A 23,614-nucleotide genomic window follows, 5' to 3' on the forward strand; every position below is an offset into this window, starting at 1 on the left:
GGTATAGGCGGAAAGGCGTACAACAGACCGCAACTCCACTCGTGACGAAAAGCGTCACCGAGCGAGTGCCGCCTTGGAAATTCCAACGCGCAGAACTGCTGACATTGCGCGTTCTCTTCGGTGGCGAATAGATCTAACCAAGGCTCTCCCCACTGCTGAAAGAGACCTTGCGCCACTTCGGAGTTCAGACGCCATTCGTTATCCATCATGCACCGGCGGCTGAGTTCGTCCGCTCTGGCGTTCAGAGAGCCCGCCAGATGTTGAACCACTAGGGTGACGCCCCGGTGTTCCAGCCACGTCCAGAGGCGCAGAGCCTCCTGACAAAGGGTCCACGACCCCACCCCGCCCTGTTTGTTGCAATACCACATGGTGGTGGTGTTGTCCGTGAACACCTGCACGACACTTCCCCTGACAGAGGGAAGGAAGGCTTTCAGTGCAAGTCGGATCGCTCTCAACTCCAACAGGTTGATGTGGAGGCGAGACTCCGCCGGAGACCAGAGGCCTCTGATCTCCGCCTCTCCCATATGGCCACCCCATCCGAGGAGGGACGCATCCGTCACTACGACATGCTCCGGTTGCGGAAGGGAGAGGCTCTTGCCCGTGACCCAATCGCGGTCCGTGAGCCACCACTGCAACTGCTGTGCAGTGCCCTCCGAGATCAAGACATGGTCGGACAGGTTGCCGTGATGCTGGGCCCACTGAAACTTCAGGTCCCACTGCAGAGCCCGCATGCGCCGCCTGGCGTGATGCACTAGTAGGATGCAGGAGGCCATCAGCCCCAGAAGCCGCAACACTAGCCTGACCGAAACCCAGGATAGAGGCCGAAAGATGGGAATCAGGGCCCGAATATCCCGGACCCGCTGTTCCGGCGGATAGACCCGGAACTGCGCCGAATCGAGAACCGCTCCGATGAAGAGGAGCTTCTGAGAGGGACTCAGGTGTGACTTCGGCACGTTGATGGAAAACCCCAGCAAATGCAGGAGATCCGCCGTAGTCTGGAGGTGGGAGACGACTGCCTGGGGCGAGCCCGCCTTCAACAACCAGTCGTCGAGATAGGGGAAGACTGGAACCCCTGATCTGCGCAGATGAGCTGCGACCACCGCCATCACTTTCGTGAACACCCGAGGGGCACTGGTGAGGCCGAAGGGGAACACGGTGAACTGAAAATGCTCCTGGCCCACCATGAATCGCAGGTAACGCCGGTGGGCCGGCAGGACGGGGATGTGGAAATATGCGTCCTGCAAGTCCAACGCAACCATCCAGTCTCCAGGGTCGAGGGCAGCTAGAACCTGAGCCAAAGTCAACATTTTGAACCGTTCCTTCCGGAGGAAGGCATTGACATTCCTGAGGTCCAAGATAGGGCGTAGGCCCCCTTTGCCCTTCTTGGGAACCAGAAAGTAGTGGGAATAACAACCACGACCTACTTCTGGGCTCGGAACGCGCTCGACGGCCTCTTTGGCCAAGAGGACCGAAACTTCCTCTCGCAGAAGGTCCAAATGATCCTCCGAGATACGGTGGTGCTGCGGTGGCATGGCTGGAGGGGTTGTCTCGAAGGGGAGGGAGTAGCCCCTTCGGACGACTGCCTCCCACTGGCGATGAATGGGCCTGAAAGCTCGGACTAGGAAGGCTTTGAGGCGGATGCTGCCGGGGTGGATGTGGAATGACCGCGTCGTCCTCCAGAACCGCCTCGGCGGAAACCACGTTCGCGACCGCGTGCAGGTTGGGTCTGCGGCCGGTGGCTCTGCGGACGTGAGGAGGTGCCCCTTCCTTGGCCACGAAAGGGGCGAAAAGCGGAAGCTTGCGGCCGCGGGGCCGAAAGGCCCAAGGACGTGGCCGTAGCCCGGGAGTCCTTAAAGCGAGACAGCGCACTGTCCGCTTTCTCACCAAAAAGGCGAGCACCATCAAAGGGCATGTCCATGAGAGTGCTCTGGACATCCCCCGAAAAGGACGTGGACCGCAGCCAGGCCTGACGCCGAAGCGCCACCGTGGTGGAAATCGCCCTACCCAGCGAGTCCGTGGTGTCAAGTCCACACCGGATTGCATGGCGCGCTGCATCCCTCCCATCGACCAGAGCCTGGGAAAGTCGTGTCCGGGCCCCCTCCGGGCACAGGGGCAGCACGTCCTCCACCGTATCCCACAGAGAGTGGGAGAAATGGTCCAAGAGACAGGCGGTGTTTAAAGACCGCAGGCCTAAACTGAGGGAGGACAACAGCTTTTTGCCAAACTGTTCCAGTCTCTTGGAATCCCGGTCCGGAGGAGCGGACGGGAAGGAGGTTTGGGAGGTAGAGGCCTGGATAAACAGGCTCTCGGGGGTGGGATGTTGCGACAGAAAACTGGGGTCGCCCGGAGCAGGGCGGTGGCGCCTGGTGACGTTTCTATCCACAGGAGGGACTGTGGAGGGCTTGGACCAGGTGCCCTGCAGAACGTCAGTGAGGGCCTCATTGAATGGCAGCACAGGCTCAGTGGAGCTTGCTGCAGACTGAAGCACCTCAGTGAGGATGTTAGTCCTCACAGCCACGGCAGGCAGCTCAAGCCCAAGGGCTTCGGCTGCCTTGCGCAGCACCACAGAAAAAGCTGCACCCTCCTCCTAAGCCACAGTCGGAGGAGAGATGAATCCAGTGTCCGGTGAGGTATCCAGACCACTGGCCTCCCCCAGTTCATCTGCCCAGTCCTGTGACAGTTGAGCCTGAACGGCCATAGGGTCATCGGACCCCTCCCAGTCGCCCCCGTCATCCGATTCCTGGTAAACAGGTGGAAGGATCGGAGCCGGACGATAGACATAGTGAGTCTCTAGCGGCGTCGGATGCGGTGTCGGTGGGCTCCGCATCGGCGTCGGGTCCGGACAGGGGCTGAACCGGGGAACGACGTCGACCGGAGTCGGCGGTGGAACCGGAGTCTGCGCCGGCGGAGGGGCGTTACGAGGTCAACCGGCGTCGACGGGGGCCCAGGCATGGGCCCCTCGGGGACCTGCGGCGTTGGGGCCGGAGCCGCCGGCGCGCAAGTTTGCCCAGTCGAGTCCGCGGGGTCCGAAGGCGCGCCGGCGGGCGTCGACGGCGAAGGCCGTTTCCTCATGGCCGAGAGGAAGGCAGCGATCTCCGCCGGCGCCGCGTCAGTCCCAGGGACCGGCAGGTATGGGGACGTGCGCGGCGCCTGCGGCTCCTGCGGAGCCGCGGGGGTGGAACCACCCTGACCCTCGGCCGAGTCGCGCGACCGGCGAGGGGAGTCCGAAGAGCGGTGTCGCCTCTTGGACTTCTTAGATCGCTTGGACTTACCCGAAGACTTCGAGCCAGACGAGCGATGACGTCTGTCGCGGCTCCGCGACCGATCCTTGGACCTCCTCCTGGACCGGGATCGAGAAGGGCGCGGAGCCGAGTGTCGGAGCTCGAGAAGCTTACGGGACCGCTCCCGCCTAGCTTTCGAGGTCAGGGCCTGACAGTCGGAGCACGAGTCCGCGTCGTGGTCGAGGCCCAAACAGTAGAGGCACCGGCGGTGGTGATCGGTCACCGACATCAGTCGGTGGCAATCGTCGCAAGCCTTGAACCCAGGCATCCTACCGGCACCAGATGTCGATTGACAAAGATCAAAAGGGATCAAAATATTTAGTCAAAAAAGACTAAAAGGGGTAGCTCTCCCGGATCGGCGCTTACTGGCGCGGAAAAAAGAAGAACTGACGTCAGCGCGCGAGAGCGGCGTCTAAGTACTCCGACGACGTCATTACGGCGCACGACGCCAACGACGGACGCGGAGCCGCAGACGACGCCTAGCGACGCGCAAGGGGTATTGCTGACGAAAAATCTTCCGGATCCAGTCTGACGCCTGGTGATATTCTAAGGTGAGGAATCTAACTAACGTGTTTCTTTCAGATTTAGATTTTACCTAATGCTAAAATAGGCAAAACAGTTTGGAGAGTAGCTAGCTTCTACTTAAACACTGGTAAGAGTCATTCTAGAGAGTGAGAGAAGTAGAGTGTAGAAAGTACTCCTAGACTTAGGGAGAATAATTTTGTGTTTTATCTTCCAGAGTTCCAATTGAATTCCTAAAGTAGGATCCAGTGTCCAGAAGCGTGTCTCTCTTGTTTTGTCTTCCACTTCCCCTTTCCCCCGAACTAAGTGCAGAGGCAGCAAATTCTCAATAGTCTCTGACCTTGGTTGCTGGGTGCTGGGGTAAGATTATCTGTTCCTGAGGGGGCTGCATCAGAGTGTATCCTTTTCTGACAGTTGAAGAGGAAGACCAAGTCGGTGTTCTTGTTCTTGTTCTTTTCCTATGAGCATGAGCTGGTCTATGCTCCGGAGATTTGTCTTGGCGATCCCTGGTCCGAGTAACAGGAGATCTGTCCACCTCCTGCACCAGCCGTTCCAGCGGAGATCTATGCAGTGGACTGGAGTCGTCCATAGGCCGTCGAGCTTGGCCAGAAGGATCTTTCTGCCAGTGGCTGACGGGACAAAGCCATCTTGGCGACAGATGAACTGAAGGCGACCTCTGCCTTTGTGGAGAGGTTGACCTAGGGGATTTTCGTGCCTACAGAGACGGAGAAGAGGAGCTTCTCGTTGAAATTACTTGAGGGGAGCTCGTAACTGAAGCTGATGACTCCATGCGGTCTTTGGAGGCTAAACGGCGTCTGGACGAATGATGCGACGTCGATGGTAAGAGTCTCGACGTCTAACAACTATTTGTTACAAGCACCGGTGAGTCTTTCGAGAGGAATCTTCTCGCTGTCGACCTCTCTTTGTGCTTCGACGTCGAATGTCCTGACGCTGAAGCCATCGACCTCACCGACCTCGTCCTCGACGCGGAGCGTCAAGGAGAACCCAAAGGAGTGTGAACCGAAGTAGAACCCCTTTTCGACATCGTGCCCTTCCTCGACGTTGACGGAGAGTGCCGCCTCGACGTCGAACGTCGTCTTGAATACTTCACTTTGGGTCCCGATGACTAATCCTTCTTCGCCGTCGATGGAAATCTGTCCCTCAACGTTGAACGCCGTCTGGTCGACGACAACGGAGGTGTCCGCTTGGACGTCAAATTCCTCGAACCTGGAGACGACGAGGCCTGTCTTGACATTGACCGCCGCCTGGTTGATGGCAACGGAGATGTCCGCACCGATGCCGATCGCCGCTCTACTGGCGATGGCGGAGCATGTCTTGACGTCGAACGCCATACTGACATTGGTGACGGAGATCCAACTCTCGACGTTGTGCGAGCCCGCACCAACGGAGAACGACTCCTCAATGCCGATCGTCGCCGGGTTGACGATGGCGGAGGATGTGACGTACCTGCAGTCTTCTTCGACGACCGGTGTTCTCTCGACGGCGAGCCCGCCGTTGATGGTCTTCTCGTCGACATTTTCGCTGCCAGTGAAGGTTTTTTCAGTGCCGATCCCGACGCCGAAGGACAGGAGACTGACACCTTACTTCTGGATGAAGATCTGGCTCTCTCCTTTCTCTTCTTCACTAGAGACCTGCCTCTAGAAGGAGCTTTTCCCTTCTCAGCCAGCCATAAAGGCGAATCCTTTCTCTGTCTTTCAGAGTACGCCTGGACAGGGACTGACAATGTTGGCAAGTCTTAGGATCATGATCCTCAAGAAGGCAAGGCATACAGACAAAATGGGAGCCTGATCTAGCCTTTTTTCTTGCCACAGGAAGGGCAAGAGTCAAAAAGAGATGGCATTTTTGGGAGAAAAAATATGCTCAAATCTCAAAAAAATAGGAACCTACTTTAAAAGCCAAAAGACGTCGAAGTAAGTAGTTTTTGACAAAAAAACAGGAGATATTTTCTGACAGAAATCAGAAAAACAGAGAGCTGAAGTAACCAGGGTCCGGACTGAAGGAGCCGGAAAGAACAACTGACCTAACTGTCACCCCTGAGGAATGATGGTAAGCAGGGGGTCATGGCTGCCTTAAAGGCACGGTGCTATTTTTCTTTCTGTGTGTTCCTATGAGTTAGCTTTTCAGCTTTCTACACTAAGTTTTCTGCAATGCAGCCTGTGAGCTGGGAACGTTTTCATTCCCCTTTGCAGGATTATGGCTTCTACTGTACATTAAAGCAGTTTAATGTGTATATGTGCAAAGAGAATTCTTATAGCATTGCCCAGCTCTTGATGTATGGAGGGCTGCATTTGTTGATATTGTTTCCGGGGTCCCCACGCATGGGCGGGAATATTCATGCGTTTATATACTATACTGCCCAGCCGAAAGCCGCTGCCTCTTCTTTCTCGGTCCTTCTCTCTGCAGTCATCAGGAAGCAGACAGCCTCCCAGAATCCCCGGACCAATCACAACGTTGCCTTACTGCAGCGCTGTGATTGGTCTCAGCCCCTTGGTTACGATGCTCAGGCAGGGACTTGCAAGCTGTGCATGTTCTCCACCCAGGCTGCTATGCATGGCAGCTTGGGTGGAGAACATGCAGAGTTAGCATGACAGTTTGGCCGGCCCGAGACGGCCAGCCAAACCGTCATGCACACTTAAGGTGCTGCCACCACTCCTCCTCCTGTGACACGGGGAGCCGAGCCCCCCCCCCCGCCCCCTTCCCCAAACTAGCTTCAACTGCAAGCTGAATAAAAAAAGAAATGATAATAACAGAACGTTATCATAATTTTATTTTTTGTATTCAGCTTGTAGTTGAAGTAGTGGTGCGACGCTCCTTCGCCTTAGGGGGAGGAGCTACCGCTGGATGCAGGTATGATTCTGGCTACCAGACTTTGAGGTTAAACAAGATGTTTTAGTGTTTAGGGAGGTGCAGCCTAGAAGTATGTGGAGTGAAGATGCGTAGAGGCAAGTACTCCAAACCTGATGCTACAAACACATTTAAAGAAAGAGTGCACTGTAAACAAATGAATATCTATGAACTTATTTTATACATTGAACTAAACTATAAAAATAACTTTGTATAGCAATTACCAGGATAAAAGGTAACATGAAATTAACACTTACCTGAAGCACAAGCAGGAGTGAAAAAGGTTTATGGAATGTACAAGAGTTATATATTGCCTTTAATATTAAGTTCTAAAATTCTGTTTACTTATATTGGTGCTAAGAAGAGGGAAGGGAATATAAGAGAAGACTCATAATATGAAGCTTGTCTAGTATCACATGTAAGATACTATTAGGGTGAACAGATGTAATGTGGCGTGTCATGTTCACTAATGTGCGTCCTTTCTTTCCAAATGAGGATACAGGAGGATTGAGGAGACTTAAGATTAGGTGCAGCCTAAAGAGTTTCAGAACAGAAACTGGTATCAGGTCAAGATTATAGGATGAACTGTATGAACTGTTGAAGGTCCAATGGGGAAAAAGGCTGGGAGTCAAAGAGCACAACTTGGCTGTTGAAGACCAAGAAAGAGGGTTGAAGGCTGCTGAGATTGGTCTACAACACTTGTAAAGCAGAGAGGCAGAAGGCTGCTGAGACTAAAAGAGACAGTTAGAGGAAACAGAATTCGAGAAAACAGAGTAAGATGCAGGAGACCAATGCTAGGTACATGAAACTGGGCAAATAGGTGGGAACACTGATAGGATATCACAGTTGTGAAGATGAGGGAAAGCACCAAACTCCCTTTTATCCATAGGAATACAGACCCACTGTTTTATGACGTATTCCTAAAAGCGTGCCAAGGGTCTTCAGTGACTGGCAGGAAAAAAGGCAACTTGTGGAATACACACACTGATTTTACGAATGCTCTGGAAATTAAGAACACTGTCTCTTTTGGGTTACAATCATCATTAAACGAGGCAATGCCCCCCTGCAACGAATAATGAATATATGTTGGCAGCATCTATGTGCGTGGAGTCCAAGCATTGCCCATCCTCCTTGATGATGGATCTTGCAGACTTACATAAGCACCATTAGAAGGAATGTAATCTGAAGCAGCAGTACTAGTGTGTGGGAAATACCAGAACTAGAAAATGTGCAGGGTAAGCATAAAAAAAATAGAATAGATTTCTTCCCAAAATAGCATGATCAGCATTATATGCAAATTAGGCAAAAATAATCCTGCTGATCATGATCATAACAATGTAGGCACTGTTACTTGATTGGGTTTTTCAGTTGGCCTATCTGTGGAGAATACACTGTAGAATGTGCAGATTGAAAGTGCATCAGTTGGGTTCATTTTGGCCTCAACTGGTATGTAAACCTGGTTCATGGATCAGTTATGAAATTCTCATGTAATTTTAGCAACCGCTAGACATTTTCTAGAAATAATTGGATGAATATCTAAGCAACGGGTTTCTGAATTGAAGAGTTAAAGTGCACAAGTGTTGTTAATTGTTTATAATAACAGTTACAGTGATCATTTAACTGACCAACACTAGGTCTGTGTTTAAGGTTGCAAAATTATCAGAACGGGTTTCATATCACTCTTAATAGCAATGCATTTGGAGATGGCAAGCGTAGTATATCAAGACATGGCAACAGATGCAGACTTTAAATTGAGGCCAGAAGTATAATTAAGCAACAGAAAAGACTTTTGCAATGTCCACAACGACCAGCAATAAGATTGTCTTAACACCAGAATTTTATTTGGTTTGAATTGGAACATAAAGGTATTACAAGACATTTCAGATACAGCAGATCTCCCTTAATCCAGGAATGAAAAATGCTGGCCACTGCAAAACATACAGTTGCACTTCAGAATTTTCCTGTATCACCTTAGAGAGGTGTTCCTGGAGTTCAGCTGGTAATGATAGTACAGGGCTGACATTTTTCTGGTTCATCAGTAAAACCAGTATTTTCAAGACTTCGTGATAGAAAATCTGCTTGATTTTTCCTTTCTTTTAGCTTTGAAGGACAGAAACTGCAGACCTACAGACATAAATTGCTTTAAGCAATGAAGCATTTTCATGTCCTCTCTAAATGCAGAGAGGGTGAGGTGAACCATCCAATAAATGCCTCCACTCGAATGCACATCTTATTGCCTTCAACTCTTCGCTTAGTATTGTGTTGGGAAGAGCAAGCCATCATGCAAGAATGACATGGGGTGATTTTCATTGCCAGTGTGTTGCCTTAGTAGCAGAATGGCACTACAGCAACGAAAGATGTGTCTTCTTCAAATAGAATAGGCTTCCTTTAGGGAGGATAAGCAAGAAGGGGTGCTTGTGTAAATTCCTGCTTCGTGGCTTGAACTTCAGTCTATTTCCTTCATCTATTTATAAGGGTTGCCTCCTCTTAATAATGTGGTAAGAGGAGATGCAAAGTGACAAAACAAATCTCTCATTTATTTATAGCAGACGTTGATGTAACCAAGAACTTTTTGGAGTTCTTGATTGTGGGTCCATCTACATAGTATCATTCCTCAGGCTTACCTGTCCTACGAATACGTGTGCAAACTGCTACAAGAGAGTACAACCAGAGATTCATTGCTGCATTCTAATAAGCAGGTCACACACTATCTACTCAGAGGTATGCTCAATCTGCCTTCGACAGAATATGAGGCAGAAATATTTCTCAAAAGCCCAAAAAATATTCAAATAATGCACATTGAATACTGGGTATTAAAGGCATAATCTTTGGTCATGTTACCTAGAACAGAAGTTATTTTAGCCTGCTCAGTGGAGAAGACTGCGGCTTAGATTATTAACTGCATCTGGTCTAAACAGACAAAGTTGTGGTAACTCCTGGATCCTCTAATTTTTTCAGAGGCAATAAGGACACGAATGGCCAGGCAGTCGGGGCTCCTGCAGCAGCTATTGCTTATAAATCCCTGACTTTACAATTTAAAGCATCCTTTTTCATTTTCAATTACTTCATCTTTCAAACTTGTGTTGTGCACTGCCTGGACAAACTAAGGATCATATCTAGCATTCAGGTCCAATACATAATGGCTACATGACCGAGGTGCAGAGGAGAGAGAGTGTTCAGTGATGACATGCCTATTAAGCAGAATATGTGAAAAGGAATATGTCTTTGGAAAGTCTTGGATCCTTCCATGATCTTCACTGCCCAGACTTGGATCGCCTCAGGAAGAAGAGACTCTTTCCTTGGATAAGGACAATCATAATTCACTATTTGTTTGATTTAGGAATGAGGGAAATTGGTGTGCAATCACTACCTGAGAATCCTGCTGATTGAGGATTTTCATTTCATCTCACAAAAGACTTGCATTAGTAGGAAAATGTCTTGACTAATCTAGGAATTGCTTATCAAGAAAGGGACAGTGTGAGGATCAGCAAGGTTTGTCCTCCAACTAAAGTATAAAGAAAGACCAAGGAAGACCAGGGAATTAAGACCATTATGTATCACCACTTTCAATATAACATCTAACCAACTGACAAAAAATCATCAATAAACACTGCCGCATTTTGAATGTGAATCTTTGTCAATACCACAACCTATGTTTTCACACAGGCGCGAGAACAGAGCCTTCGAGACATGCTGGTACACACACGTCCCCGAAAAACATCTAATGTCAACACACAAGAACAAGGCACAATAGTACCGGTAATTAGCACTACCCATTTGGTGTCTGCAGTGCCTGTCATCTGACTAAACCAACTAAGACAGTTTTTTCCAACATTAAAATGACAAGGCAACTGCAAATTTTCAATAACTGCAATACGCAACCAGAGGTGTACGTAATATTGTGCCTCTGCAACCTACACTACGTAGGGATGACAACCAGCAAGATAAAAACAAGCATTGGCATAGCCAATAGGTCTCACCTTTGGGACCTTACAAGCGTTTAGCCATGCAACAGTTGATGTTGTTGCACTAAGGATATTGTGCTGGATACCAACCACTTATAAGGTCCCAAAGGCGAGACCTATTGACTATGCCAATGCTTGTTGTTACTTTGTAGTAACCCTTTGTCTCTTAGTAGAACTTATCTCCACACCTTGTTTTTAAAATATAGTACGAGGAGCTGTAAGGATGCTCTCTTACTGTGTTACAGAACAGGCCACCTGGAGATCTACCAGCCCGTAGCCTCATATATATATATACTTCGCCTGGAAAAGAAGACGAGCGGCTATAACACAGGCAATAAAGAGCACTACTTCTTAAAATTCTGAGCAAGGAATACTGACGTTCTTTTAACTTTTATAGCTCTATTTTGTTTCTTATTGGAGTACTAGTCAGACATTGCATTACTTTTAATTGTTAATTTCTATAAATTACTGCAATTGTTACAAATTGCTTTTGCACATTGCCGGATGGAAATGTTTCTTGGTTACCACATGTATTATTACTCTATTTAATGTACAGACAGGTAAGTTTCATCAATTATTTGTGTTCCACACGGTTGCACTTTTATACAATTCATGGTAACATCCTTTTTAGCATGCTATAAAGCTTTCATATTTTTATTCATGAAGTATTTATTAGTAGCCTATTTTATCCAGACAATATTTGCACTGCAGTCAGCACTTATCTGTTCTCTTACAAGATTTCATAAATTCTTTTTAAATACTTCAATTTTTTGCGAGATCTGCACTTCTGATTTCCTGTGCCCAGGAGTGTATTTGGGGTATTATATCAGTGTGATTTAACAAAGGTTTTTTTTTTTACTTGGATGCTTTTATTGTATGGCTATTTTGTAAAGCTAAACCAATAAAGTTGATGTTGAGAAACCATTAAGCATTTTGAGCACCGGCACATCACTTTCGTGATTTTATTGTTCTGATTTGTCTGCCATTATACTGTCCAGTGAAAGCATTTTACATGGTGTAAGGGCGGGTCTGTGTATTTATTTCATATTGCGTTTCTTCTGTGTTATGTTCTCTAATCGCTTCTCAAAAAATCATTTGGAAACATCAAAATAGCTAGACGTTTTTTCTTGTTCCACGTGGGGGCGGCATGAGTTAACAGCTCGAGTATTTACAAGCCTGTCAGCTTTTCCAATGATATATAAGTTAGGCCGAAACAGAGCACAATATGCAGATGCAGCCAGGGGCTCGTGACTCAACTTGGCATTTTCTACTGGACATCTTCCAACTCATTCGGGAGAAAGGCAAAGGAAGGCGAAAATAAGTGTTTTTTCCTGGCTCTTTGCTGTTAATTTCACTCTCAGTCACACTATTTTGAAACATTTGTCTTAAAAGTAGGAGTTAGGTTTGCGAACTTGCAAGTTTGTGCTGCTCGTAAACAGTTTTCATGGCGATTCTTACCCTGAACGCATACAAAACCACTGCAACAGCCTCAGAGCATTTTGAAGGAGGCTGCTGGTGATTTTCCACGGTGTTAAAGCGACCGCGAGCAGGCAAATGCCAACAGCTCTTTTCAAGCACTCGTGCTTGTGCTGGCATCCACCATGCGGGAACGAGCAGCAGCGCGCAGGCCATCTGGTTTCAATTAGCACGCGCACCGCTGCTCGATTCCCGCAAGGTGGATGCCAGTACAAGCACTCGTGCTTGAAAAGAGCTGACCGATTCCTAAAGGTCACTCCTAGAGCAGCGCCGCGCGCTACGCTCTAGGCGAGACTTAATGAGGATCTGCGAACTTCGCAGTATTTGAAATGTGGCCGAGCAACCACAACCTTGAAAAGACACACACAGCGCAGGATTACCAGCGAGTGATCACAACGCTGGGTGATTAGACTCATGACACATGTAGAGGGCCTGAACAATAACATTCCATGCAGCCAATTCACTAGATAACTTCGATCCCTGGCACTGGTCTATTAATATCCAATTTTGAAATATCAACATGACCTCATACATAAGGGTCTATTCAGTGTAATAATATATATATATATATATATATATTTCCACAAGGTGCTCAGCGATGAGGCCGCACATCGCCCGTAGATGGTTCTCAAAACCTTTTGTGGAAACATTGCAGCTTTCCATCCCGACAATCCGTCCCTTGGCCTTACACGTTTCGAAGCATTTGCGCTTCTCATCAGAAGCCCACGCAGGAAAACAAAGTCCATTTCTGCCACATCTTCCCCGCTTGATTGGTCATGTGAGCAGTTCTTCTGTAAACTTTCTAGATGTAGAAGTTTACATCAGCAATAACAGCCTGGAGACTCGGTTACACCGCAAAACAACGGCGGGTAATACGGTTCTACATGCTACCAGTCACCATCCAGATCACCTGATACGCAGTATCCCCTATGGGGAGATGCTGCGCATCAGACGCATTTGTAGCATGGAATCAGAATGCAAAGTGGCACAGGTGTTAAGTAGGGCAAGGTTTTTGGACAGAGGTTACTCGGCTGAGGTGATTGATACAGCAATCAGGAAAGCCAACTCTGTCCCCGCTTATCTACACTTGGTTTGGCCAGTGATCAAACCAGCCCCCTGGTGCGGCCCATAGCAACTACAGAACCGCCCACACTGATAACCACTTTCAGTCGCCAACACAAACAACTGCGCATGATCTTTAACAAGAATTGGCCGGTTGTTCAGAATGATTCTATCATTGGTCATCTCTTAACAAAAAATCCAGAGATAACATTCCGCAGGGCGCGGTCTATGAACGACATGCTTGTTAAAAGCAGTCCTGAAATCTGCATCAACAGTACCTGGTTGCAAACTTTAAGGCTTTATTAAATGTGCTTCATGCAAAGCCTGCAAACTAGGTAGGAATAGGACATCGTATAAAACTCCTTTCAGCTGTGCTAATTTCCCAAAAATTGACATGCAAATCTGACTTTGCGGCATATGTGCTAGAGTGTACGTGTGGCCTGCAATATGTTGGTAGTACCAAGTTGCAGGTTCACAAACGTATACTCCAGCACATGAGGGCCATCAATAACAATGATGTTGCCTATCCAGTCGCAAGACATTTTAAAGAGACACATGGCAGCTGTCTAGATTTTTTAAGCTATTTTGTGGTGGACATGGTCCCACAATTGCGCCGCGGGGGTGACCGCGAATCTCAGCTCAGACAGCTTGAAACGAAGTACATTCTCGAGCTAGATTCCAAAGCCCCAAATGGATTGAACTCAAGTGAAGATCTCTTTACATGTCTGTAGATAGTGATATAACAGGGTTGATTATTGGCAGGTTAACAATAACAAGTTTTACATCTTTACACCTATAAATTAGACCTCATATGACAATCTGAGCTCTAATTAGGGTCTTATCATATTTATTTAAGTATTTCTAGGTTTTATATAAACCTTTCATTCTTTTCCCCTCTTTTGACCACACTCCTCCTCTTGCATTTTATGTTGGTGACCAATCAGGGCAGATTAGACTAATTTTCAACAAAAATCTGCATTTATTTACAGGATTCTCATGGGATAGGCTTAGCATTTAGTTTCGGTAGGTGGGTGTAATACAATATTGTGGTTAGTGGATTAAACCAATGATGAGCAGATGTGGTAACATGCTATTGTGGCGTGAATTGCACTTTCGGATTAAAAGCTAAAATGGGTCCGTTTGACAGTCCTGACTGGGATATTTATGAATGGTTTTGCTTATTTTTGCACTTGCATAATTTGCACATTTATGAAGCTATGCACTAGTACGGGGGTAGACACTTATGAAATACCTTGTATTCATTGGCCCATCTATGGCGAATATCGTTCTTTTGCTAAAGTTGGCACAATTTCATAGTTTGCGTGGTATTTGCACTAATGCAATTCATTGTAAATGTATTTTAACCAGTCTGTAATTGAGATCCGTGTATTTTAGCATTTTAAGTTGTTATTTGAAACATGTTTTCTATGTCTATTGGCCCACTGGTCACGTGGTTTGCACTATGTGACTTTAAATTCATTGGCTACCTGTACTAGCATCATGTGATCAAGGCCTTTCTGAGGTCGAAACGGATTAAAAATTTACTTGCACCGAATTATTGGGTCCGCTTCGTCCTTTCTGCAATGCTCTGATGCTGTGACGAAGTTCCTGTACGTATGTATGTATGTATGTATGTGTGTGTGTATATATATATATATATATATATATATATGTTACCATCAAAGTCCAAAGAACGAGGTCGCACTCTGCAGAAGATTTCTCCAAAAGGAAGCTTTATTGTTCACGCGTAGAACTGGCCTTGACATCCAGATTGTTCATAACGCCCGACGCGTTTCGAGCCACACGGCTCTTGTTCACAGGCACAGAAGAGGAGTCGCAGCACCAGCCTCTAAAACACCACATTGTCTGCATGTTCCTGTTAAATAAACCCCGCTAGTGAGGCCTCTCAGGTGAGTATGATTTCGCTTGGCATGCTGGGACATGTAGTGCGATATATATATATATATTTTTTTTTTTTTCACAAGGTGCTCAGAGATGAGGCCGCACATCGCCCACAGGTGGTTCTCAAAACCTTTTGTGGAAACATTGCAGCTTTCCATCCCGACAATCCGTCCCTTGGCCTTACGCGTTTCGAAGTATTTGCGCTTCTCATCAGAGGCCCACGCAGGAAAACAAAGTCCATTGCTGCCACATCTTCCCCGCTTGCTTTCAAAAAGACTCTCATTGGTCTCAGGTGTACCCTCTTTTAATAGAGTTCATTTTCAACAATGCATGCTGGGCCATGTAGTTGCTGAACACATTTTACTACCCTCTAGTGGGTTAGGTTCCTGCATGTTATTTTGGGACCCATTTCAAGCCCTCCAGTGGGCTCCCAGATGAAACTCTGCACTGTTAATTATTTGACCTGCTTGCGCCACATCAAAGAGGAACATTACCTCTCTGGCGGACCTGTTGGTAATTTTCAAGCAGTTCGATCCCTCCACGGCCGGAGCCGCCGCGATTTGTATTTCCACAAGGTAATCAGAGATGAGGAGATATATATATATATATATATATATATCTATAGATTATCTACTGGCGGTCGCCAGTAGATAGTTATAGTTAGGACCTATTTTCCATAGGAAATCCGCAACATTCTATTCCCAATAAGTCTGGCGCCGGTTGACGAATCATCGTGAATTTTTCCAAACTTTTGGCCAGCTCCGTTCCGCTCCTACCCTGAAAGTTTCGTGGTGATTCGTCAAGCGGGGGCCGAGAAAAAAGGGGGGTCCCAAAACGCATTTTTCCCCATGCAATTTCCCATAGGATCTGTTGTCGCAGCTACAGCCCGAACCGCTGAACGGAATTACACCAAATTTGGCAAAGAGGTAGTCCTCAGTTCAGACTCGTGCCTTTTGATTAAATGGTATGAATCCGTTCAGTAGTTCCTGAGAAAATTAGAGTTAAAAGTACATATATATCTACAGCCGGGGAGGAACCGCGCACCCTACCCGCACCGTAAGCGCACCCTCCCCGAACCGAGCGCGCACCCTCTCGATCACGCGCGGAATGCTAATTGGCAGTCAAGTGTCTGTCTACATTCGAAACCAGGAACTGTTGGCGCCCATTTTCTGCCTCGGTAGAAGCGAGGCTGAAGAAGCAAGGGGAATAAGTGTGTAAAACATATAAAGGGGGCAGAGTGGAAATACTGTGACCCTCTAGAGGTGACCATGTCATGAGTGATGTAATATGTGACGTCATCAGCAGTGCATTGCGGAGGCGCGAGTTATAGTTAGCTGAACTAACTATAACAGGGGAATTTCTAGGGTTTTGTACGAGGGAAATGTCCAGCTAACTATAACGCCCCTGAAACCTATGGTTTTTTCAGTGAATTTCTAAGGTTTTTTAAATGCAAATTCCTAACTATAACGCCCCTGAAACCTTTGGTTTTTTCAGTGAATTTCAAAGGTTTTTTAAATGCCAATTCCTAACTATAACGTGCATGAAACTTATGGTTTTTTCAGTGAATATAGAAATAGATATATCCATCCGTCCATCCATCCACAGTGCACTGTTGTGTGTTCGTGATGTTTGAGATCCCAAATGTTTGCTTGATTATAAAGCTCCCTTTTGAGTTACACTAGACACGACAAAAGTAATATGCAGTGCACTGAGAAAAGCAGTAATATGTATATGGCCACATGGCTGTACAGACTAACTCTCCATTTATATTTCCACAGAGATACAGACAATAATCACCAAGTAGGTGGTAAATGTATATGAACTATTCTTAAGCATGCAAAGAGTGCGTTTATCTAAATATATTAGGAGTGGTAGTAGGAACTTAATTTCCTGAGGTCCTGATGAAAAGCCGAAAGGGATATGGCTTGAAACCTGTTAGCCTTTTAGAAAAGTAGGCACATTATATCCTCCTGTTCCATTTCCCCTCTGATTTTAACCATACCGACTAGAGGCCAGAATAAATAGGTTGCAACTCCTAGCAAGTTATATTTATTCTTTACATAGAACCCCACACTCCTATTTGTCTTCACCATCTTTATCATTGTATACTTTTAAAAGACCTCCCATGTATCTCGTAGGTTGCAAAAATATACTTTTTTATGTTTAACGTTGAGGAATCCTGCGAAATGGCAAAAACTGAGTCTATAGATGGAAACCAGTAAATCCATCTGAACTAATTATGCATGTGCAGAACAGTATGGTGATGCAAGGGCAGGATGTTTCTTGCGTTCAAGTAAGAATGCCAATATAGTACTGGTTATTCAGACTCAAGCACAAATGCTAGCTTTATAGAATACAGATTAGCATCAATAGTCAATGGTGACCCATCTAGATTTCCCAACAAGGAGAAGCTTCTTACCTAAACTGGTAAACTCTCTTGTTGATATGATTAAAGCTGTCTTTCTAACCTGAAACTGAAACTTTAAGGATACTGCTTTGGAATGCAGATATTGGCAGTGTATAATGATAAACATATGGAGCCCTTGCAAAAATCATTTTTTTATAAAAAGAAATATTTTACTACATGAGGAGAGATAACTCAGTCGATGCTGCACTAGGTTCTCTCCAATATCCTTGAATAAATAATTTTTGCACTCCTTGTCAGAGTTATAAAAGTAATTTAGAAGACTTCTCTTCAACAGTCGCCTACAACTTGCTGTTTCTGGGTATCCACTAGCTTCCGTCTGTCATGATCAAAGTCTCAGCCTGGTGCTGGAAGAAATATCCTTCAGCAACACCTGGGGATCGCCTGAGCCTGCCTTGTTGGGTAGAGTTCAACAACTAGCGAGCTAGGATCCAGAAGCTTGAAGAGGTCCTGTCTGATCCTTGTTAAAGTCCTTTGTACCTTTTGGCTCTCAATTTGTTGTACCCCGAGGATTGTCCACTGTCTACTCCCCCTATGAATTATGATCTGACTCAAGGCATAGTGCCAATGAATCAGTTATCAAAGCAGGGGTTCTCTGTTCCATATCTTTTTTATTACTATTTCTGAGACAATGGTTATTGCTATGTTAGAATCTGGATTTTGTCTGCTACATGTGGCAACGTTATTACTGTGTCAGAGTAATTTTCATAGTGAGTGTGATCACCGTATTAGAAATTCTCTGTTCTTAAAAATAATTATAAACGGCAAGTGGAATTAATAACTGATTGACTATAAAGTACATTGTGTGTGAAGCAGGAACCCGGTTTTGCAAATGTATTACCTATGTGAAGTGTTGTTGCATTACTGATTTGTGTAATTTAGATGATTCCTGTTTTTTGTATCACTTTTTTTTTTATTGAGGTTTTTTGCAACAGCATAATCACAGTCCAAAGATACACTGCTATAATATTCCTCGCTTTACAGAACAACATAACAATTGAAGACAGAAAAATAAAGTGGTAGGTACCTTCTTCAGATTAGTATATAGCATACATGTACATGACTTGCCTTGCTCTCTTCACAACAGAAATAAAACTGCCAGTTCGGGAGGTTGTGGTTCCCCATTAATCGTCCCCTACAATTACATCTTATACAGCATCTGTATCATTTTGTGCCAATAAATATTCTCTCAGAGGTGTCCAGATATCTGTAGGTCTGGAAGTTGACGACAGTTCCTCAGCATATAATTTCAGCTGGTCTCGACAATATATCATGTCTTTTATCCACCCATCAACTTTTGGAACCAACCTGCTTTCCCATGTAAATAACACTCGCCTCCTTGCAAGTAAGAGGGCCACTCGCACAAACCTTACCACCGCAGCCTTGATTTGGGGAACATAGCCCAGGAGGCACTGCAATGGCGTACATCGTAAAACCTGTCACGTCATAGCATGTATGGTAGTAACAACAGCTTCCCAATACTGGAATACCGGAGCACATTGCCATGCAAGATGAAAGAAGTCAGCACCACCCTGTCTACATCTCCTGCAAGTGTCGGAGTCCGTAAGACCCATTTTATGCAACTTAACAGGAGTTTAGTACACTTAATGCAAAAACTTAAAGTGAATGATTCTCAGATTACTGTTGGAGGTCAGCCGACCCGTCAGCGCACAGACCTGTTCCCATTCCCTATCAGTGATCGGGGGTGTTAGTATAGCGTTCCAGCGCTCCAGACTCCTGTCTGGTCCATGGACTGTGTCCCACTGAACCGCTTTGTATAACTTAGTGATCAGCTTCTTCCTCGTTGGGGCTACTATCAGGGATTGTAGGGCCTTAAGTGGTGCCGGCTCAGCAGGAAAAGTGGTATAATGGTCCCTCACTGCCCGTTTCAATCTATAGCAGGTGTACTGAAATAGCGGGGTGGGATTTTGGATGTAGTGTAAGTCGTCCTCCGTGATGTACTTTCCCCCAGTGTAAAGGTCACTCATATGTTTGATTCCAGCCTCCCTGACAGCGGCTATAAGCCCAGGTTCACATGCCACGGATATTGCCGCATGCCCCTCAATAGGCAATGCCGGCGCATACAAAGGGAGCTTGTGTGCCCGCCTACCAATTGCCTGCCAGGCCTTGACAGTGGTGTCTATTGTGTTGATCTCCGTCCTGGACATTTGTCTATGAGCATGTGTGATGACACACCTCGAAGGCACAGGGTGAGCGTCTCCGTCTTCAACAGCCACATGTGGAATATAGTCATGAGGTTTAAACCAGTAATATGCATTCTGCGCCTGCGCGCATAGGTAATACACATAGAAGTCTGGAGCAGTAAACACTCCCTTCTCATAAGTCAGCGTTAAAGTATGCCAGCTAATTCTAGGCTGCTTATTCCCCCATACTAGCCTCATTAATTGAGTTTGTACCGTTTAAAAAAAAATGTGTCAGTGGGATTGGAATATTGCAAAAAAGATACAGATACTTAGGGAGGATGACCATCTTGATTACAACTATACGATCTGCCAAGGACAACGGCAGGCGGGTCCACCGATCAACCTGCTGCACTAAGGTGTTATAAGCCTGCCCATAATTCACCGTGACCACCATCTCAGGGTCTTGGTGCACCCATATTCCAAGGTACTTGACCGGTTCTTCTGACCATACCAGTGGGTACTCCACTTGTGAAGGAGCCGTAGCTAGCGTTAGAGGGATGATGACAGATTTTGCCAATTCATTTGTAGCCCTGAAAAGGATATATTCTCGTATAATCTGGGATAGATAACGCTGGGGTTCACGAACAAAAAGGACCATATCGTCCGCATATAGTGAGATCCCGACCGGCCGATGATTAAAATTTTGGGCAGAATCCCTATGCCTCTGCCTTATTTTACACGCGAATGGCTTTAATACAAGGGCAAAGAGAAGGGGGGACAGCCCTGTCTAGTACCGCGTTCTATCTGAAATGGTTCTGAAGTGAGGCCGCCCACTCGAACTCTCGCTGAGGCTTCTGTGTAGAGAACCTGTATCCAGCGAGTCAAAATGAAGGGAAATCCCATTCTGTGTAAAATATACATCATATATTTCCATTCTATAGAGTCAAACGCTTTTGAAGCATCCAACAAAACTGCCACAGCCGACATATCAGGGTTAAGCACATGGAACATGGCAAAGAGGGTGCGCAAATTGTGGGAAGTGGAGCGTTCCGGAATAAACCCAGATTGATCTGGGAGCACCAAGAGTGGCATCAAAGGCTGTATTTTGGTGGCCAGAATTGTTGCTAAGATTTTTGCATCCACGTTAATCAGTGAGGGTGAACGATATGAGTCACAGTGTGCAGGAGACTTATCTTTCTTAAGGAGAGTGATAATTAGGGCCTGGTGCAAGGAAGGAGGGAGAATCCCTGATTCATGAGCTTCTGCATACATCTCTAGCAAGTGTGATATGAGGAGGTCCGCATAGACCTTGTAAAACTCCGCCGTCAGGCCATCCGGCCCCGGAGCTTTATTGTTGAATAGGGAGAAAATAGCTTCTCTGACATCGGCCTCATCAATGGGCTGGCTTAGATATTCTCTGTGGGTGTCGGAGAGCCATGCACAGGCCGTGTCTTCTAGGTAGTCATTAATCGCTGCATTATCCATGCCGCTACGTGTGGCATAGATATCTGAATAGAAACTTTGGAATTGTCCCACTATAGCATGAGGAGTGTAGTGTGCCGTACCGTTACAGTCAATAATGTGGTCGATTGGCGGATTATCAATTCTAGAACGCAATTTTCCAGCTAAATTCCTACCCGGTCTCTTCCCCTCTCCGTAAGCTCTGGCCACATGTCGTTTAGAGAGATACCTCACTTCCGTATCTGCTATTTTCCTATATTCCTCCAATTGCTCGTGGATTTGCGCCAATATAGCCGCAGTCGGAACTCACTGGTACTGTTTCTCAAGCTCCTCTAGCTTTCTCTCTATCTTGGACAACTGCCCTCTAAGGTCCTTAAGAATCCCCACTGAGGTACCTATACACACCCCTCTAATCGTCACCTTGAAGGCTTCCCATAAAGTCGCCTGCACAGAGCCCACATTTAAGTCAAAGTATTGTGCAATAGCCTTTCCAACAGTGTCATTATAAATCGGATCTAACAAAGCCTCTGCCCTAAACCTCCACGTAAAGGGGCGGTGCGGGTTAGTGGGAATGTGCACATCAAGCACAACAGGATAGTTAATCGTGCCTTTTTGACGTGTCATGCGCAGCACAGTATCACGATCTCTAAACAGCCTGGCAATGATTGGACGCGGTGGAGCGCCAGGCGAGGGGCGCGCCACCAAGGATCTATGAGCCCTCTCCACAGCGAACATGGTTGAGAAGTTCTCGGTGCCACAGACGTCCCGCAACAGCGTCTCCATGTAGTCTTCTAAACGCCCCACATTGGTGGACTCCGGAAGGTCCAAAACGCGCACGTTATTGCGCCGGGACCGCGTTTCAATACTTCATTCTTCGCCTGGATAACAGCAAGCAGTTTCGTGATGTAAAACGCCAGGCCACGCCCCCTTTTTGTTTCCCTTTTTACTGTACCTATTTTAGATAGCTAGGCAGAAGACAGAGTGTTATAAAAATGCTAGCTGAACATTTTATCTTTGTTGCAACTTTGTTATACACTATTTAGTCTCAACCAGCACACCACATCCTTTGTGCAGGGTCCTAACTGCTCAACCAATCTATCAGAGAGAGTCAAGGAGACCTGGGAGGTCTACCTTCCATCACAGACTAATTAACCAGCTTGCTGGTTAGTGGCAACACTGTTAGCCTAATATTTAGCATCTTAGTCCCTGCGAATGAGGACTAAGGATGAAACTAAGCCCCTAGCAAACAAACTAAAATCAGTTAAAAACTGCATCACTGGAATTCCAGCCAGAGTCTAAAAATAACATTCATCCAAACTTATAGGGAAAGGAAAAATCTGTGCCACGCTCAGTCTATGGCATTCCCATCCTATAATTGTCATCATCCACAGAGAACCCCGACACTTTCTCTGTGCTTTTATCATGAAATTTTACATTGAGGCATTACCTTAACATTGATATTCCTGCATATACTATGATCCAGTACATACCCTGCTTAATTCTGATATTTCTGTACTTCTTGAAATAAGGATTTAGGTATAAAAACTCAATAGGTAATGCTGCACACCTATGGGGTATTTTAAAGAACAGGAATATGTGAACAATTTAATCATTTCCATGCTACAAGTGAAAACTAGCAGAATGACTTACCTTATTGTAGTAGTTGAAGAATCCTTTCCCACTAGGAAAGTATGTGTACCCTCCTTAATTTGCTGAGCCCAGGATGGATGGAGCCATATTACTTGTGAGAAATGACCAGCATAAACCACAGGCAAAATCCAATTCTCAATACTTAATTCACTGCAAAACAAAAGAAACAAGAGTCTCAAACTGCCCTAGGTTTGGAGGAATATGGGGATTAGGAGGAGGGACAAATGGACTCTCGCTGTACAACATTTCTGCACTGTAAGGCCTTCTTGAAAACACTGTCTAAAGGGAATGTTGTGAAGAAAAAAGGAGTGAGAGAAGATGAGATAAGCCAGTTTCTCTTCCTCTTATCAATACCACAAACAAATGAAAACAAGCTTACTACCATTCCAACACGTTGTCACATATGTCGTCCACTCAGGTGTCAGACAAACAGATTGGATTTTTAAAAGAGCCCTCACCCTCAAACCTAGCTGGTGGCATGCTTTATCATTGGGTTCCCACCTCAGATGCTTGATGCACCTAAGGTGTGTTACGACGCCCGATTACAGCAGAGCTGGGTTTTTTCTTGTGACGCAGTGAATTTGTGAATGATTTAAAACTACCTGAAGGGAATCCATGCCTTAGGGAATTTTAATCGTGTACCCCTTGGGTAGGATAAAAACATGGTGGATGCGAAGTGAGAAAATAATTGTCTCCCACATCCTAGTGTTAGGTCGACATGTTTCGACCAATCTAGTGTGCTGTATTAGACACAGTGGCTTTCTTCAGGACCAAGCTGCTAGGAATATCCTAGTCAATAGACACATGCACGCTAAGGCACCCGTAAATTGTGTGGAATAATTCGAATGTTCAAACTTTATC

At 46.1% G+C, this 23,614-nt stretch overlaps 1 protein-coding gene across 2 annotated transcripts in view; it reads right to left on the bottom strand.

Annotated features, from left to right (window-relative positions):
- Positions 1–23,614, bottom strand: part of C5_2H5orf22 (chromosome 5_2 C5orf22 homolog) — a 409,270-nt gene that overhangs the window by 237,711 nt on the left and 147,945 nt on the right. For both annotated transcript variants that reach the window (XM_085607073.1, XM_085607074.1), the window contains one exon: positions 22,754–22,903. In XM_085607073.1, coding sequence (XP_085463199.1) covers positions 22,754–22,903 — 150 coding nt within the window. The remainder of the gene's footprint in view (positions 1–22,753; positions 22,904–23,614) is intronic.

The sequence above is a fragment of the Triturus cristatus genome, chromosome 5_2, assembly GCF_964204655.1.
Source record: "Triturus cristatus chromosome 5_2, aTriCri1.1, whole genome shotgun sequence".
Lineage (NCBI taxonomy): Eukaryota > Metazoa > Chordata > Amphibia > Caudata > Salamandridae > Triturus > Triturus cristatus.